Genomic DNA, 16,901 nt, shown 5'->3' on the forward strand with positions numbered 1-16,901 from the left:
AGTGTGGTTTCCAGAAACCGACGTGTCGCAGAAAGCACAAGCCCGGATCATTCCGGCATCACCACGGGCCGTGAACCCCTCACCCATGAAGCGCAGAAAGGGAAAGTTGCGCATTTAGCTCCGGCGCTTTGGTGTACACGGACATCATCCTTAAGTGACATGTGACATGGTGCCAGCCATGTGCACTCCGCTCCGCTCCGCTCGGGTAGACTGTCTGCAGTGACGCCTCTTAAATAACGAACAATAACCCACCACTAGTCACTTTAAACTCTGTAAGGGACTCGGGGCCACACTCTCACAGGCTGCCGGTGGGAGAGCGGGAATTCGTTTTGTTACATTCTGGTGAAGACGCCTCTTGCTAACGGGGACGTCTGAGCTCTCTCGGTGTCAAAATTATCTGTATCTGTCAAAATTATCTGTATCTGTCGACGTTGCTGTTCACATTTCTTTTTTTTTTTTTTTTTGAGACAGAGTCTCGCTCTGTTGCCCAGGCTAGAGTGCCGTGGCGTCAGCCTCGCTCACAGCAACCTCAGACTCCTGGGCTCAAGCGATCCTCCTGCCTCGGCCTCCCGAGTAGCTGGAAGTACAGGCATGCGCCACCACGCCCGGCTAATTTTTCTTTTTTGTAGAGATGGGGTCTTGCTATGTTGTCCAGGCTGGCCTCAAACTCTGGGGCTCAAGCGATCCTCCTGCCTCAGCCTCCCGAGTAGCTGGCATGACAGGCATGCACCACCACGCCCGACTCATTTTTTTCTATATATGTTTTTAGCTGTCCAGCTAATTTCTTTCTATTTTTTAGTAGAGACGGGGTCTCGCTCTTGCTCATGCTGGTCTCGAACCCCTGACCTCGAGCGATCCTCCGGCCTCGGCCTCCCAGAGTGCTGGCTGTTCACATTTCTTTAGCCCCTGCTGGGGCTTTTGGCTGAATGAAAAACCCGTATGGCATTGTGGGGACGGGGAGGGAGGGTGTGTGGAGGAACCTTCCAGAGTTCGGGATCTGCTCACAAATATAAGGACGTGTCTGCCAGGTTCCAGCCCTGTTCTTCGGGGGAAGTTGGGGACCAGGCGTCCTAAATGTTGCCTGTCACAGTCCTCTTTCCTTCCCCGGGGGCCATGACCTTCCCCGTAGTTAGTTACCCTGGAGGGTTCCATGTCTGGCTGGCTCCTCCCCCTCCCCCTCCCCCTCCCCCTCCTCCTCCTCCTCCTCCTCCTCCTCCTCCTCCTCTTTGGTCTGTCACTTCTGGGCTGAAGAGGAGGCGACCCTCTGTGCCAAAAAAAGGAGGCAGTTCCAGAAGCTCATTGCCACTTTTCGTCCTCATTGCTTTTCTTATGCGAGCATCTCTCTTTTAATCAGCTGCTGATTTCAACGAAACTAAACTTACCCCCTTGGCCTGAAACTGACCCCAGGTAGCAAATAAGTAACTAAGAGCGTCGAGAAACACACAAGAAACGTTTTTTCAAAACTATTGGAGAAAAAAAACAAAAACGCAACTCACACCAAATAGAACTAAAGCAAACTGAAATCAGATCCCTCCGATGGGACTGAATTCTTCCACGCCTGGGTGCTTTCGTGAGTCCTTCCAGTTCATTCTTACACGGCGGGAGTCGGAATTCTGTCCCCTCAGTCGTACCGTGTGCCGGACGCCGAGTCGGATTTGCAGAGAGGGGTTGAGAGCAGGGAGACGGTGGCCCGTCACGGTGACCACGCCGTCAAGCTTTTACCTCTTCGAGACTTCACCCTGCCCCGCGCCGTCCTTGGAGACTGACAGCTCCGTCCCCTCGGCCCACGAACGAGGCCTGCCTGGGGCACCGCGGCTGTCCCCAGACACGGATCACGGTCACGGAATGGACGAGACTTTGGGATTCAGGCAGCCAAGGACGTTGGCATTGCCCTTTCGTGCCGTTTTTATTTCCCCCCCGTCTAATACACTGAGGACACGGATGGTGCGTGTCGCTCAATGCGGCTTCGCTGTCCAGATGCTAAAACGTCCCCCTGAGTCATCACGAGCCACCGCGGTGGGTTGGACGTCGGCAGGGTTGGCGATGGGGCTCGAGATGACAAGCTGGTCTCTGTCAGGTTGCAGACGGTGACTGTCGGGTCAAAGGTCAGGTTGCACGTGCCACTTTGGAGTCTCGTATGGGAACCTTTTTTAAAAAAAAATAAAATAACAGACGTTCGTGTGTGTGTGTGTGTGTGTGTGTGTGTGCAGGTGTGTTACCAGTGGGAATCACCCGGTGACAGCCCCACCCCCTTCTGACGGTGACATGGAGGATCAGAAGACAGTCCCAGCCCCTGTGTTAGCTGTCTGGTGAAAGCCCCCCGAGCGGGGGACAGATGACGGTTCCCGTTGTGTCCCTCGTCCCAAGTTCTCCCGGCGGCGTTGGTGAGGATGAACCGTCTCACGCGAGCCTGAGGCGACACCCGTCAAGATCCTCTCACCCCCCGTGTCACACTGGTGGAAACTGAGAGCGGCTCAGTCTACGCAGCTAGTCGGCGGGGCAGGGAGGGTTTAAACCCAGGTCTGCCCGACCCGCTTGGCCCTCAGTCGTAGCAAGGGGGGTGTGAGCTGGGCCAGCTGGGGGATGGGGCCGCGCGGGCTCAAACATGGTCTCGGGCTGAAGGTGACAAAAGTGGGCCAAGGAAAAAAAAAAAACGAAGGGAGTGAAATATTAAAACAAAACACCCCACCAATCTAGAATTCTGTATCTGGCAAAAATGATTCTCCAAAACAGAGGAGAAAATAAAACTTTTCTCAGATCCGGAAGAGGAATTCACAAACGCATCTCGTCCACAGTTTGCGGATGAGAAAACCGAAGTGTCGCGCCGCTCAGTGGCTGAACTCGGAAGGGGCAGATCTCAAACCGTCTTTTTTTTCCCCTTTGAAAATCAGTTCGTTTTAACGTTAGCGTTAGAAATGGCGGCGTTCAAGCGCTTTATTTCCACACTGCAGACGCGAAGAGAGAGAAATTCACTTCTTTGAAGTTGAATAGCAAAATCATCAGCTGACTTCGCCTCCACACTTCAGCTGTCCTGATTATTCCCTATTGTAACCTCGTCTCTTTGACTTGAGTCGGAGCCTATTTAAAAATATTTTCCCGCAAGAGCGGGAACGACGACACTCACAGACCCTGACTGAAAAGCCAACTTTTCCCGCGGAAGGGCGTTCCGAAGCCAAGGCGCATGCGCAGGGCTGGGCCGCGGGCCAGGACTACGAGCCCCAGGGTGCTTCGCGGCGCGCGCGCGCACGCGCGCTGCCCTCCGGGAAGCGCCTCCCGGACGCCTGCGCGCCGGAAGTGGATTTCGGCGCGCCGGAAGTGGATTTCGGCGCGCCGGAAGTGGCCTCCGGCGTCCCGGGCTGCCGAGTCCGCCCGGTCGCCGTCGGGCGCTGCCGTGCTCGTGGCCCGCGCGGCCACCTCGTGTCGCCGCCGCCATGCCCATGAAGGGCCGCTTCCCCATCCGCCGCACCCTGCAGTACCTGAGCCAGGGCGACGTGGTGTTCAAGGACTCGGTGAAGGTCATGACGGTGAATTACAACTCGCACGGGGAGCTCGGCGAGGGCGCCAGGTGGGTGCGGGAGCCCGCGAGGCCGCGGTGGGGGCGGGGCGGCCCGGGGCGGGGCGGGGCCCGTGCGGCCTGGTGACAGGCGACGAGGGGACTTGCGGGGGACGGGGACAGCGGGGCAGTCGGGACGGGCGGGGGCGGGGTGCGCAGGACAGGGACCCCTCCCGCTCCCCCGGGTCCTCGCTCCGGCGCGGGGGACGCGGTCACCCTCCCCGGCCCCGGGACCCCCAGCACCGACTCGGATCCCGGCTCTTCCGCCCCCCGGCTTTGGGGGGGGGCGGGGCTGCTGCTCCTCGGGGTCCCGGAAGGAGAGACCCCCCTCCCCCCCCCGTGTATGGCTGATGTGGGGGTGAAAGGGGAGAAGCGACCGCTGCTGGCATCGGCCGGGTCCCCTCCCGCAGGGTTCTGGATGCTTCTCGGGGATTCCCTGTCTTGGGGTCCCTGCAGAAGCTGCGTTGTTCCCCAGCTCCGGGGGGCGCAAGCGACTGGGTGGTCCGAGCTGCCCCCCGGGGGAAGCGGGTGGTGAGCGGGGCTTTGCGGCTGGGGGCGAGGGAGGCTGATTAGGACCGGCCGGGACGCGGGGTCATGTCATGTCATGTCAGCTGTGCCCCAGTAGGGGGACTCCGCGAGCCCGGAGCACAGCGGGACTCATCGAGTGGCAGGTGGTGGCAGGGGAAGAGTTTGAATTGACTTGGGTTTTTTTTTTGAGACAGAGTCTGGCTCTGTCGCCCGGGCTAGAGTGCCGTGGCGTCAGCCTCGCTCACAGCAACCTCAGACTCCTGGGCTCAAGCGATCCTCCTGCCTCAGCCTCCCGAGTAGCTGGGACTACAGGCATGCGCCACCACGCCCGGCTCATTGTTCTTTTTTTCTTTTTTGTACAGATGGGGTCTTGCTATGTTGTCCAGGCTGGCCTCCAACTCCTGGGCTCAAGCCATCCTCCTGCCTCAGCCTCCCAAGAAGCTGGGACTACAGGCATGCGCCACCACGCCCGGCTCACTTTTTCTATATATTTTTAGTTGTCCAGCTAATTTCTTTCTATTTTTAGCAGAGACGGGGTCTCGCTCTTGCTCAGGCTGGTCTTGAACTCCTGACCTCGAGCGATCCTCCCGCCTCGGCCTCCCCGAGTGCTGGGATGACGGCGTGAGCCAGCGCGCCTGACCGATTCATGTTCTTAAAAAGAAGTGTCTGCTCACTTCCATCACTTAAAATCTGTAATGACATAAGAGGTGAAAAGGAATCATTTTAATTGACACGACTTTATTGGGAAGAATTTGAGAACCTCTTCATACGAGGCTGGGCCGTCCGGGTGTCTTGCTCTGTGAGCCGCCTGTCGGTGGCCCTTGCCTGTTGTCGTGAGATGCCATCGGTTGGATGAATGACATGTACTACTCCTTATTGAGGGAATTAGCCCTTTGTTTTTTTTTTTGCTTGGTGTTTTTGGTTTTTTTCCTGTTTTGTTTTTTTTTTCCTCCTGGATTTTTAATTATTTATTTATTTTTTGCCCATTTCACAGAGGAGAAAAGCCCTTCGTTTTACGTTTTGCACACATTTTGCTTTTGGTTTGCCGAATGTCAAATTTGTTTTGGATACATTTTTGCCGCGCAAAGGTTTTAACGTTAGCCAGAGTTAACGGTTCTGTTTTAAACCTCCTCGGTTTGAACGTGTTCCTCTCCTCTCAGATCGCGAAAATATCCACCCCCCTTGTGTATTTCCATAACTTCGTTTATTTTAAAATCCTGGCAGAGCCTAGAGGCGGTGCCCACCGGAACGATGCAGCCCCGGGAACTTTCTGCGCACACGTGTGCCCCGCGTATCCGCGCAAATCAAGATAATTAATAGTCTCGCTCTGTCACCCGGGCGGGGGCGCGGTGGTGCCATCGTAGCTCACTGTGACCCCGGATTCCTGGTCTTGCTCGATCCTCCCACCTTGGGCCCCCCAAAGTGTTGGGATGACGGGTGTGAGCCCAGCCCTTGTCATTTCGTGTTTTTTTTGTTTGTTTGTTTGTTTGTTTTTCCTCCATTTTTTTTTTTCCTTCGTTTTTTTTTCCTTCGTTTTTTTTTTTTCTTCGTTTTTTTTTTTTTTTTTTTCGTGTTGGTGAGTTTCAGGCTATGTGCAGGGCAGGTCGGGATAGGGATTTCTGTCCCCTCAAATGACTCCCCCGGGGGGGGGTCCCAACCCCTCCCTCCCCCCGTGAGAACACACGCAGGAAAGATCCCTCTGAGCTGTTTTTTTCTCCGCCTTTTTGTGGGGAGCGAGGTCCCCAGAGAATGTGACGAAAGCTCTAGGCCTTGTCATTAGAAAAACCCACGCGGGCAAACAAACAAATTTAGGTTAAAAAACTCTTTTTCTCACGGGTGGCGTCTCTTCCCTCTGGCAGGAAGTTCGTGTTCTTCAACATCCCGCAGATCCAGTACAAGAACCCCTGGGTGCAGATCATGATGTTCAAGAACATGACGCCGTCTCCCTTCTTGCGCTTCTACCTGGGTGAGTGACGAGGGTGTCCCAGGGCTGTGACGATCGGTGGCTGAATACGAGACACACCCTCTCGTGGTTCCGCGGGCAGCGTCCACACGGCCTGCCTTTCCGGAGGGGGCGCCAGAGAGAATCCACTTCTCGCCGCTTCTGTCTAGACCCCGCGGGTCCCCGAGCACACGCTCTTTCTCTGGTCACCTTGCTCCTCCGTCTGCAAAGCCAGCCACGTGCTGCGTGTGGCCGTCCTGCCTGGCCAGCGTCACCTCTGACCACAGCCTGGGCAGGTTCCGATTTTCACGACCCCCGTGATCGAATCAGGCCGACCGGATTATCCAGAATAACCTCCCCACGTCGAGGTCCGTAGCTTTAGTCACATCTGCAAGTCCCTTTTGCTGTGCGTCCCCAAGTTCTGGGGGATCAGGACATGGGCCCTCTCTCAGGACCATATTTTTCCCACGGCGTTAAGTGTTTTGAATGTCATCCGTCCTAACCGAAGTTTTTATCCTCATTTCTCTGTGATGTGCCTTTCATGAGCTGTTGGCCACGTACGGTTCTCTTTCTTTTTAAATTTTTTGTAGAGATGGGGTCTTGCTATATTGTCCCGGCTGGTCCACTTATTTTTGTGACAAGTTTGTCTTTAATGGTGTCTTTTGAAGAGAAGTTGTCATTTGGGTGAATTCCACGTTGCCCGTCTTTTTCTCTTATGTTTGATGCTTTTCTGGCCACCCCAAGGCCTTAAAGAATGTCCCCTGTGTTCCCTTGAGAAATATCACGTACATCTCTCCCTCTTTTTAAATTTTTTGTAGAGATGGGGTCTTGCTGTGTTGTCCCGGCTGGTCCACTTATTTTTGTAACAAGTTTGTCTTTAACGGTGTCTTTTGAAGAGAAGTTGTCATTTGGATGAATTCCACATTACCCGTCTTTTTGTTTTATGTTTGATGCTTTTTGTGTCCCGTCCAGGAAGTCTCTGGCCACCCCAAGGCCTCCAAGAATGTCCCCTGTGTTCCCTTGAGAGATACCATAGTTTCAGATGTTACGTTTAGGCCTGTGACGGACTTTGAGTTGTTCTCTTGTATTAAGTGGGGGAGGGATTGGGGTTCATTTTCGTCTTTTAAGTTTGGGCTGTCTGGTTGTGTGTCGTAGCACGTTTGAGAGATTACTTTCCCCCTCTTAGTGTCCTTGTCATCTTTGTGTGAAGTATCTGGAATACGTAAGTCCACAGCTAGAGAGCGGCTGCCCAGGGCCAAGGGGACTAGAGACTGCAGGGTACGGACAAGGTTTTCTGTTTGGGAGGATGAGAAGTTTCTGGAACTAGACAGTGTTAATCTTGGCAGTCAGCGCTGAAATGAGGAAATATGAGTCCAACTGTATTGGGCTGTCACTTTGGCTATTTTGGTCCTTTGCATTTTCCATAGAAACTTTAGTATCTGTTTGGCAGTTTCTAGAACAAAGCTCGCTGGGAGTTTTGATCGGGATTCCCTGGGAATCGCGTTAGAGATCATTTTGTGGAGATTGGAGGTTTTTAACAACATTGCGTATGTTCTGTGACTGCTGTAAATAGTATTTTAAAACGTTTTATTTTCCAGTTGTCTGGTGGTTAGAAGGACCGTTGATTTTTGTATGTGGACAAAATTTTGTGGTAAGGTCATGTCTTGAAAATTTTGCTAAATTCGCTGACTATTTCATGTGGTTTTTATTTTCTAGATTGCTCAGGACTTTCTATGTATCATTGTCATCTGCAAATAGAGACAGTTGTGTTTCTTTTACAGTTTATTTATTTAGTATTTATTAGTCTTAGTTCACTGGCTACCATGGCAGTAATAATATTTTGCATTTCCGCCAGCACTGTGTGATAGTTCCTAGTTATTCTGTTTTCTCATGAGCACCTGATAGGGACCATTTTTTAAAATTTTGGGCCGGGCGCGGCGGCTCAGGCCTGTGATCCCAGCACTCTGGGAGGCCGAGGCAGGAGGATCGCTCGAGGTCAGGAGTTCGAGGCTGCAGTGAGCCATGGTGGTACCCACTCGCGGGGTGGGGAAGAGCAAGACCCTGTCTCAAAAAAGAAAAAAGCCACTGTAACATCTTATTGTGCTTTTAATTTGCATTTCCCTGATGACTAATATTGAACATCTTTTCATGATTATCAGCCATTGCAATTTTTTTGGATTACATGTTTATTCAAATATTTTGCCTATTTTTCTTTTAATTGGATTGTTGCGTGTTTTTTTCAAATATTTTACCCATTTTTTTTTAATTGGATTGTTTATCCTATTGAGTTGTGAGAGTTCTTTATATATTGTGGACACAAATCCTTTATTAGATGTATCCATCATAAAGATTTTCCCCCAGACTGTGGCTTAGCATGTCTTTTTAAACTGCAAAATGTTGGATTTCCATTAAAAGTTCAATTTATTGAACTTTGGGTTTTTTTTAATGTCATATCTAAAAATATCTTTGCCTAGGTAAGGTGATGAAGATTTTTCTCCGATGTTCTCTTCTAGTTTTTTTTTTTAAAGTTTTAGCTCTTACATTTAGGTCTCTGATGCTTTTTGAGGTTTTGTCTGCTTTTTTTCTTTTTGCTTTATCTTGTGGAGTAAAGATCTAAATTCACTTATGTGCCTGTGACCAGCCAGTTGTCCCAGCACCATTTATTAAAAAAGGACTGTGTTCATTGACTTTTAGGGTGGCGTCTTTGCTGAAAAAAATCAGTCGCCCATACAGATAAAGAGTTTGCGTCTAGGCTCGTTCTGTTGTGTCGCGTGTCTGTCCTTATGTTAGTGCTGACCACAGGCATTTCAACGTCTGGTTAATTTGAACTGGAAAGTTGAACATTTTCTCCCATTTTTTTGCTTTTCAAAACCGTGCGGCTGTTTGGGGTCGTTAGCATTTTCTGTACGAATCTCAGGCCCAACTTGTCAGCTTGGACAGAAGTAAATACCTGCTGGGATTTGCACGGGGACTGGATCGGATCTATGGATCAGATCACTGGATCGGATCTATGGATCAGATCACTGGATCGGATCTGTGGATCAGATCACTGGATCGGATCTGTGGATCAGATCACTGGATCGGATCTGTGGATCAGCGTGCGGGGAATTGGCCACGTGACCAAGGTCCAGTGTATCCATGAACATGGGCTGTCTCTCCCTCGGCACAATCTGCTTTTGCAGCAGAGCTAAAAAAAAGTTTTTTGCGTCTGCTCATGTCTATAAAGAGAGGAGGAAGGAAGGGTGGGTTATGGGGTATGCAAACGGATAATGCACGCATTTCACTGTGGGAAAAAAAAAAAAAGTTTCCGCCTCTAAAAGCTCAGCGGAGCGTGCTTGTGTGCAGCCCCGGCCGCTGCTCACCCCGAGTTTCCCGCCCCCCCCTCCCCCGCAGACTCCGGGGAGCAGGTCCTGGTGGACGTGGAGACCAAGAGCAACCAGGAGATCGTGGAGCACGTCAGGAAGATCCTGGGGAAGAGCGAGTGAGTGGCCGGCCGGGGCTGGGGACCGCAAACTGCTCAGCCCGGGGGCTTGCGGGGGGACGGGGTGGGCAGGCGGGGGTGGCGGGGGGCTGGAAAGCGGCCGAGGCTTCTCCCCGGGGACATCTCGGTTTGGAGCTGGCAGGTGTCTGGCCCTGTGGCCTGGGGGGCTGCGGTCCCCCCTCTGCTCCAGGTCCCCGTGCAGATGGGGAGGACTTTGGGTGCGAGGAGCCCCGGGTCCCCCCGGCTCTCCGAAGGGCTCCCCGGGCCGAGACGTCCCCCCCGTCCTGACACTCCGCGGCCGTGTGTCCCCCTCCGCAGGGAGACCCTCCGGAGAGAGCAGCAGCAGCGGCAGCAGCTGTCCCACCCGGCCAACTTCGGGCCCCGCAAGTACTGCCCGCGCCAGTGCATGTGCGAGGTCGAGGGCCAGGTCCCCTGCCCCGGGCTCGTGCCGCTGCCCCCGGAGATGACCGGCAAGTACCGCGCCGCGCTCCGGGCCGGCGCCCGGGACTGAGGCCCCGGGGACGGGACCGCTGTGTCCCCGGAGAGACGACCCCGGCAACGCCCTCGCAATCAAAGGTGCCCGTGACACACGGTGGTGGCGCGGGACGTGGGGAGACGGTGTCCTCCAGCGAGCTGCCGGGTGACTCTGTCTGCTCTGTGGCTCAGGAAAACACTGTTGTTTTTTTTTTATTGTAGTTCGTTTTTTTTCCTTCTTCTGTTCCTCTTAGATCCAGGGACTGGGACGTAACGCGCTTGTCACTCACTCGGGCGGCCCCAAGCCGGGGCTCCTGGCCGGGACGGTGTCGGGCCACAGCGTGTCGACACCCGTCTTGGGCCTGCGACCGTCTTCCTGGTCCCCGCTGGGTTCGAATCTCCCTCCAGACCCTCCTCTGGGGAACGCGGGGCCGCCGGGGTCCCGTGGGGCCGGCCGTGTAGACGCCCCTCCAGCCGGGTCCTCGGGGTGGTTGTCAGAAGTTCAAAGGCAACGCCGCAGTGTTCGCTCACCTTTGACACCGCGGCCACGGGCCAGAGACGGAGGGGCCCTGGGGACAGCAGGACGGGCCCCCTCAGGGACGGGCCCCCGCCGGGCCCCGCGGCCTGGTCACTCCTGCAGTCGCGGCTCATGGAGGCTTGGAAGAGGAAGCGATGCCTTTGTCACCGAGACGCATCTGTCACCGAGCGTCTTCCCAGCGGGTCCCTCCCTGAAGGCAGCTGGTTTCGGCTCCGGAAACGGCGTCCGCCACGGTCCCCTGAAGAGCAGGTTCCACCAATCGAAAGGGCAGGACCCGCCGGACGACAGATGCCAGGGGACCCTCGGCCAGGGAGCCTGGCCTGCGCGGGGCAGAGGGGGACGGGGGACACGGGAGTCACAGAGGGGCAGCAGGGCCCCGGCCGAGCCCCGAGGCCCCCCGGGGTCCCTTACCTGGCTTGTCCACCTGTCACGTGGGCGCAGAGGCAGCTCGTGACGTGTGAAACCGCAGCGTGCTTTGCCGGGGAGTCACGTTACCTCGGGCGGGTTTCAAATCCTTGTGCGTGTGACACTTGCTCACGTCCCGGGCTGTGGGGGTCTCGCGCAGACCTGCGCTCGGGGGGGCGGCTCCGGGGCGCTGGGCGGGAAGCTGGCGGGTGTGTGGGCTGATTTCGCAGCGGTCACAGCTGTCCCTGCGGGGACAGGCTCGCTGAACGGTGTGGAACTGAAGTTTGGCACTCGGAGGGCAGGGAGGGGACGCTGTCCCCGGTTCCCGCTGCTCCCACGCAGCCGACCGAAGTCCTGACGGTGCCACCAGCCGGCTGGACTTTTCTACTTGGCCACCAGGAAGCTCTCAGCGCCTTCGGGCTCTTGTCGCCCCAGCCGGGGTCTCTTCCTGTGTCGCCGGGTAGAGATGAAAGGCGGCTTTGAAACGCACAGAAACGGGAGGTTAGCAGAGACGAAGGTGGCCCTGAGGACTCTGCAGTTGACACGTGCTCGATTCCTGCTCTTCTGAAGTGGCCGCCATCGGCCCCGCCGTCCCCTGTCCGCTGCTCCGGCGGCCGCTGAGTTGCCGTGAGCCCCTCCTCACCTGGGACACGAGAGGTCAGATGACGCGAGGCCCAACTTCTGAAACTGCAAGAAGACACTTTTACCCTCGAGAGCAAACGCCCTTCCCGGCCGGTGTCGCTCGTCCTGCCGGGACTTTTCTACGTACGGCCCGTGGGCCCCCATCAAAGACCAGACCCCCCTCGGCCGCCGCGGCCGGGGCGCGAGCTGCAGGAACACAGCCACCGGGGCACCTCACACACCTGCCACCAGGCTCCCCGGGGGGCATCCGGGGGACCCAGGCGTCACCGCTACGGAGAGAAATGACAAGCGGGATCCGCGTTCGTCTTTAACTCACTTTTAATGGTAGAAACCTCAGGTAGGTAGTAGTAATTCAGCCACGACAGTAACGCCACATGGACACAGCATCGAGTGAAATGCACACGGCCAGTTCATGCACCGCGACACGCTATGTACACAGGACAACGCACGGTCCCCTTCCAGACCGAAGACATGGATTAGATATAAAATTCAGTTTAAAAACAACATGCCGTTTTTTTTGTTTGTTTTTTGTTTTTTTTTCTTTAATGCCATCACATATAAAGTGATCTCACGGGGCGGGTGGCGGAGGAGGAGAAAGTCGCGGGAAGCTACGGCTTCCGACAGGTTCTGAACCTGGAATTTTAAAACGTAAATGGGAGAAACAAATATTTTCTATACCGGGAAGGGCGGAGGCGACAGAACCGGTCCCAAGAAAAATCTTGACAACAAACACCCGGATTTCCCTGGGTGACGGTCGCCTTTTAAAAGGGCGACATTTTTAACAGAGGTCCAGACTACGGGTAAAAACTACAGTCTCTGTACTGTGAAAAATGTGCAGCTTTTCGGTTAGAAAACTGTTCCAACACCGGTTTACGGGGTCGTCGGGGGGCGGCGGAGGCTGTAGAAAAATATCCCAGCACGTGAGTCGCCGGCGGGGGGCGGCGGAGGCCGCGTTTGGGTCCCTGCGTGCTGTGGTCGTTGAAATGACAACAACTGATTATACTTTCCTAAAGAAAAGCCATTTTTAACTGTTAAGTCTGCTGCTATTTCCAAATGTTATGCAAACATTAAACTTGAACACAGGCAACGCGTAAATGCTGAACGTTTTTTGTTTTTTTTTCCCTATGCTGCATGTATGAATATGGAGACGCGGAAGTTACCGGTTTCTGGGCGGTAAAAACGTCTGACGTTTCTCTTGACCCCCGACCCCCGACCGGGAGGCCCTTGTGCTCAGCTCCCAGTTGAGTAGTTTCTAGATTGCTGTGAAGATGATAAATACACCTGAAGGCAAACTTCTATGTTAAAGATCCACTTAGAGACTATTTTAACTAGATTGTCAGGACAGCCGGGCCGGGGAGGCTGGTCGGGGAGGCTGAGCGGTCGAGGTCGGGGAGGCTGGGAGGAGCTGCAGGCCGAGGGAGGGACCCACCCTGTCACAGAAGGCACTGAGTACTGGGGTCTCACGAGGTCATTTCTGAGCACTTTGCCAGCTGATTGAAACCAAAACCAGTGACCTGCGGGTGGCGAATGTCTGCGGTCACCGGCGGTCCCGCCTCCCAGAACCCGGCCCCCGAGCGAGCGCGGCGTCTCGGCCCAAAGCCCGATTAATGGGGGGTGTTCGGGTCTCACGGGCGCTGGGGGGACGAGAGGTCCCGCTGGGTCACAGGGCGGTGTCCCCGGACACGGCTGACCGAGCCCAGAGCGAGCTCGGGAAAAGGCCACCACCTGGGACCCAGGTCCCCCCCAACATGGCCCATTCTGAGCCCGTGACCGTGCCCATCTGGGGACCCGGTGACAGAGCTCTGGACATGCGGGACGGTGACAGCTCCACCAACCCCAAGCTCCTCCCTGTCAGGCCGAGCGAGAAGCGGGTTAGAGAGTCCCACCGGGTTTTGGACATTTGGGGACAAACCGGCCTCCGGCTTCCCGGCCCTGGTCTGGGCTTAGACAACACGCAGAAACGTCACCGCGTCAGAACCTTTGCTCTGTCCGGACGTCAGAGGTCGGGACCCCAGCCAGGCCTGTCCCGGCGGGCGGCCGCCTGGGAACAGTGACAGCAACGCTATGACATTTCCAAAAGCCACAGGACAAGGCGCAGGTTCAACAGCGACACCGAGAAGCTCACACACACACACGCACGGTCCCCCTCGCGGGGCGGGTACAGGACACCTTACAGGCGACTCCGCCTGAAATTAAACACAAAACCCAAAACGAGAGAGACACAAACCGCACACGGCAGGGCTCAGACGGGAAAGGACGCGGCCCCCGGTCCCCACACACAGACGTCACACGCAGGGGGGCGGTGGCACGAGGCTTCCTTAGACGCCTTCCAGGAGGAACTGGAAACGCGTCACTTGCCTCGGTGACTTGGTCTTTCCAAATCTCTCCCTGTCCTGTCCTACGCTCCCGAGTGACAGTCCCCACCAACTCCAGCGTGTGCGTGTCTGAGTCCGACACCGTCTGAGATGCTTCTGGAAAACAGCCCCTTGACCACGGAGTGACAGTGTCTGTCCCACGTCCCCGAGCCGTGTGCCTGTCCTTGCCCGGGGCTGGCCACCCTCCCTAAGCCCAGAGTGTCACAAGCCGCCAACGAGGACTCTGAGCCCCGTGAAAGGCGGAGCCCGAACGTGGGGCCGGGATGTTTTTAACTCATTCCTGACTTTGGGCGACTTTCCCTGACCGATCTGATGGGAGGGGACAGGGACCCGCAGTCAGAGGCTCCGAGCGAGTCTGGGACGCGAGGGACGTGACCCTCAGAGAAAAGGCCACAGGAGGCCGGGCGCGGTGGCTCACGCCTGTCATCCCGGCACTCTGGGAGGCCGAGGTGGGAGGATCGCTCGAGGTCAGGAGTTTGAGACCAGCCTGAGCGAGAGCGAGACCCCGTCTCTACTAAAAATAGAAAGAAATTAGCTGGACAGCTAAAAATATATATAGAAAAAAAAAATGAGCCGGGCGTGGTGGCGCATGCCTGTAGGCTCAGCTACTCGGGAGGCTGAGGCAGGAAGATCGCTTGAGCCCTGGAGTTTGAGTCCAGCCTGGACAACATAGCAAGACCCCATCTCTACAAAAAAGAAAAAAAGAAAAATGAGCCGGGCGTGGTGGTGCATGCCTGTAGTCTCAGCTACTCAGGAGGCCGTGGCAGGAGGATCGCTTGAGCCCAGGAGTCTGAGGTTGCTGTGAGCGAGGCTGACGCCACGGCACTCTAGCCCGGGTGACAGAGCCAGACTCTGTCTCAAAAAAAGAAAAGAAAAGAAAAGGCCACAGGAAAGGCAGGCAGGACGAGAGGATCCGGGAAGCCAGCGAAAGCGCAGAACGGCTCCCGGGAGGAGCACAGAGAGGCAGCGGCTCCGTGTGGGCGGCACAGCGGTCCCCAGGGGGGTGGGGGATGGGGGAGGGGACACACTGCTGCCAAGACCCTTCATCACAGACAGAGATGCGGAGACAGACCCGCCCTCACTGCCCCCGGCCGGCTCTTTGTCTTCACTGTGAAACTGACAACACTTCCGGGTTGGAAAGTTACAAATCACCGAAGCCGGAAAAATCAAACACTTCCCACCACTTTTTCCGGCGGCCGCTCTGGCTGCTCCGCAGAGTCTCGCTCGGCCCAAACGGGAGGGAATTCAGAGGCTGGAGACGCCGTCCCCAACTCGGTCCCACTGACGGTGACCGACATAAAGTGCTGCTTAGCGCCCCGGGGCTGTGGCCCTTGTCAGCCTGTCCCCACGGGGCCACCTGTCCCCACGGGGCCACACGGGCCGGATCTTTCTGAATATTCTCCGGCCAACGGGTTCACCAGACACAGATTTAACCCGATGGGGTGCGTTTTAACGTGGCCGCCACACAAAGCAAAGGACAAAGCTCTCGGCCCGGCCCTGCACGGGCCACCGTCCCCAGACAGGACAGGCCACCGACTCCCAGCCACCGGAACTGGCGGGAGCTCTGGGTCAGACATAACCTCCTGCTAAACACGCTGCTCCTGGACACTCTGGCTGCTGGGACTGAGGAGGAGAGAGACGGTCACCTTGGGGACCGGGGGTTGTCCTGTAAGGAGCAGGGACTGGCTTCCGCAGCCGCCCCTGAAAACGCCCCGGGGTGGCCCGTGGCAGCCGGCCTGGAGAAGCCAAGCGCGCGCGGCGTGCAGGGACCTCAGAAGTCCCGAGCCTGGGGACATTCCGGAACGTCCCCGATGCTCAAGGTCAGCAGGAAGAGGCTGTCCTCAAAGCTTCCCCGGCCCCGGTGGCCCCGGCCGGGCAGCGAGACCCTGAACTAGTCCTTCCCGGGGGACCGGAACCTCCGGGGACAGAGCCGTGACACTCCATGTGGGCCACACGCGGCCACCCAGACCACCAGACGCGCCGCCACGGTCTCCAACGCCCGCCTTTGCGGAGGGCCCCCTGTGTCACCCGTGGTCGGGGGTGGGGAGGGGACTCAGGGACGTTTTCTTTCAGCTGCTGCAGGAATTTCACGGCTCGCTTGGCCGTGAGCGTCTGACTGGACCCAGCTCTGAAAAAAAAAAAACAGCCGTCGGGCGCCAACCCCTCCTTCTAGAACAATCTGCAGACGCCCGGCGTCGACCAGGCCAGGGCAGTCAGGGGATGTGACGAGTGTCAACTCCACGGCTGGAAGCTTCCGGGTCGTGTCCCCGCCGACCGTGCCACCTGCTCCCACCCACGGCGTGACGCCAAGAAGCCGTGTGACACATGTCACCCACGGGGGACCCAGCCCGACACCGACACAAACGCCAACTTCTGTCCTCACGCCTGAATGATTGTCTCTTGTGCCCCAAGCGACTTTTCACAGAGATCGGTAGCGTTGCGGCAAAACACACACGCGGTTCCCGCCGGCCCTGCCCACGGGTGACACGTCACCGACGCTGCGCGTGGCCGAGAAGTGCCTAGAAAGTGCTAATCTCATTACCCTGGTCATTAGTACCTATGCGTTCCAAGGACATTTCTTTTTTGCTTTTTTTTTAACTATACATACACACATACTGTCGTCTCTTAGGTTCTTTGAGTTTTCTTTAATACTAAGTCTCTGACATTATAAAACTTCATATTTTTTTTTTCTTTCTCCTTTTTTTTTTTCGTCGTTTTTTGTTTTTTGTTTTTTTTTTTTTTTGCCCTTTGAGAATCTCTAGGTACAAATCGAGTTTTAAAAGATCGTTCCGGAAATCGGCGGCTTCGTCAAAAGGCATGAGAACGTGTCTCGGGGGTGACGGGGGACGGGGAGAGTTTCCCACGAAGTCTTTGAGGTGCTGTCGCCGGGGCGGGGGGGGGAGGGGACAGGCGAGGACGACGCGGCCGACACGGGAGATTTTTTTTTTTTTTTTTGCACATAC

The 16,901-nt window shown here is 56.0% G+C and overlaps 2 protein-coding genes across 2 annotated transcripts in view; one reads left to right on the forward strand and one right to left on the reverse strand.

Annotated features, from left to right (window-relative positions):
- Nucleotides 1–3,351: 3,351 nt before the first annotated feature.
- MRPS25 (mitochondrial ribosomal protein S25) lies at nucleotides 3,352–13,909 on the forward strand. The gene is made up of 4 exons (XM_069497735.1): nucleotides 3,352–3,565; nucleotides 5,941–6,047; nucleotides 9,417–9,504; nucleotides 9,823–13,909. The coding sequence occupies exons 1-4, from the start codon at nucleotides 3,432–3,434 to the stop codon at nucleotides 10,013–10,015; spliced, it is 522 nt and encodes a 173-aa protein (XP_069353836.1). The 5' UTR covers nucleotides 3,352–3,431; the 3' UTR covers nucleotides 10,016–13,909.
- Nucleotides 11,546–16,901, reverse strand: part of NR2C2 (nuclear receptor subfamily 2 group C member 2) — a 33,660-nt gene continuing 28,304 nt past the window's right edge. Inside the window, exon 15 of the mRNA XM_069497729.1 lies at nucleotides 11,546–11,608. The gene's annotated coding sequence lies outside the window, so the exon portion shown is untranslated. The remainder of the gene's footprint in view (nucleotides 11,609–16,901) is intronic.

This window comes from Eulemur rufifrons, chromosome 22 (assembly GCF_041146395.1).
Source record: "Eulemur rufifrons isolate Redbay chromosome 22, OSU_ERuf_1, whole genome shotgun sequence".
NCBI lineage: Eukaryota > Metazoa > Chordata > Mammalia > Primates > Lemuridae > Eulemur > Eulemur rufifrons.

Excerpts from the sequence above, each read along its gene's own strand:
- MRPS25 (XM_069497735.1), top strand. The coding sequence starts at position 3,432 with ATGCCCATGAAGGGCCGCTTCCCCATCCGCCGCACCCTGCAGTACCTG. Across the intron at positions 6,048-9,416 it reads CTTCTTGCGCTTCTACCTGG|ACTCCGGGGAGCAGGTCCTG; the intron begins GTGAGTGACGAG and ends CCTCCCCCGCAG. Across the intron at positions 9,505-9,822 it reads AAGATCCTGGGGAAGAGCGA|GGAGACCCTCCGGAGAGAGC; the intron begins GTGAGTGGCCGG and ends CCCCCTCCGCAG.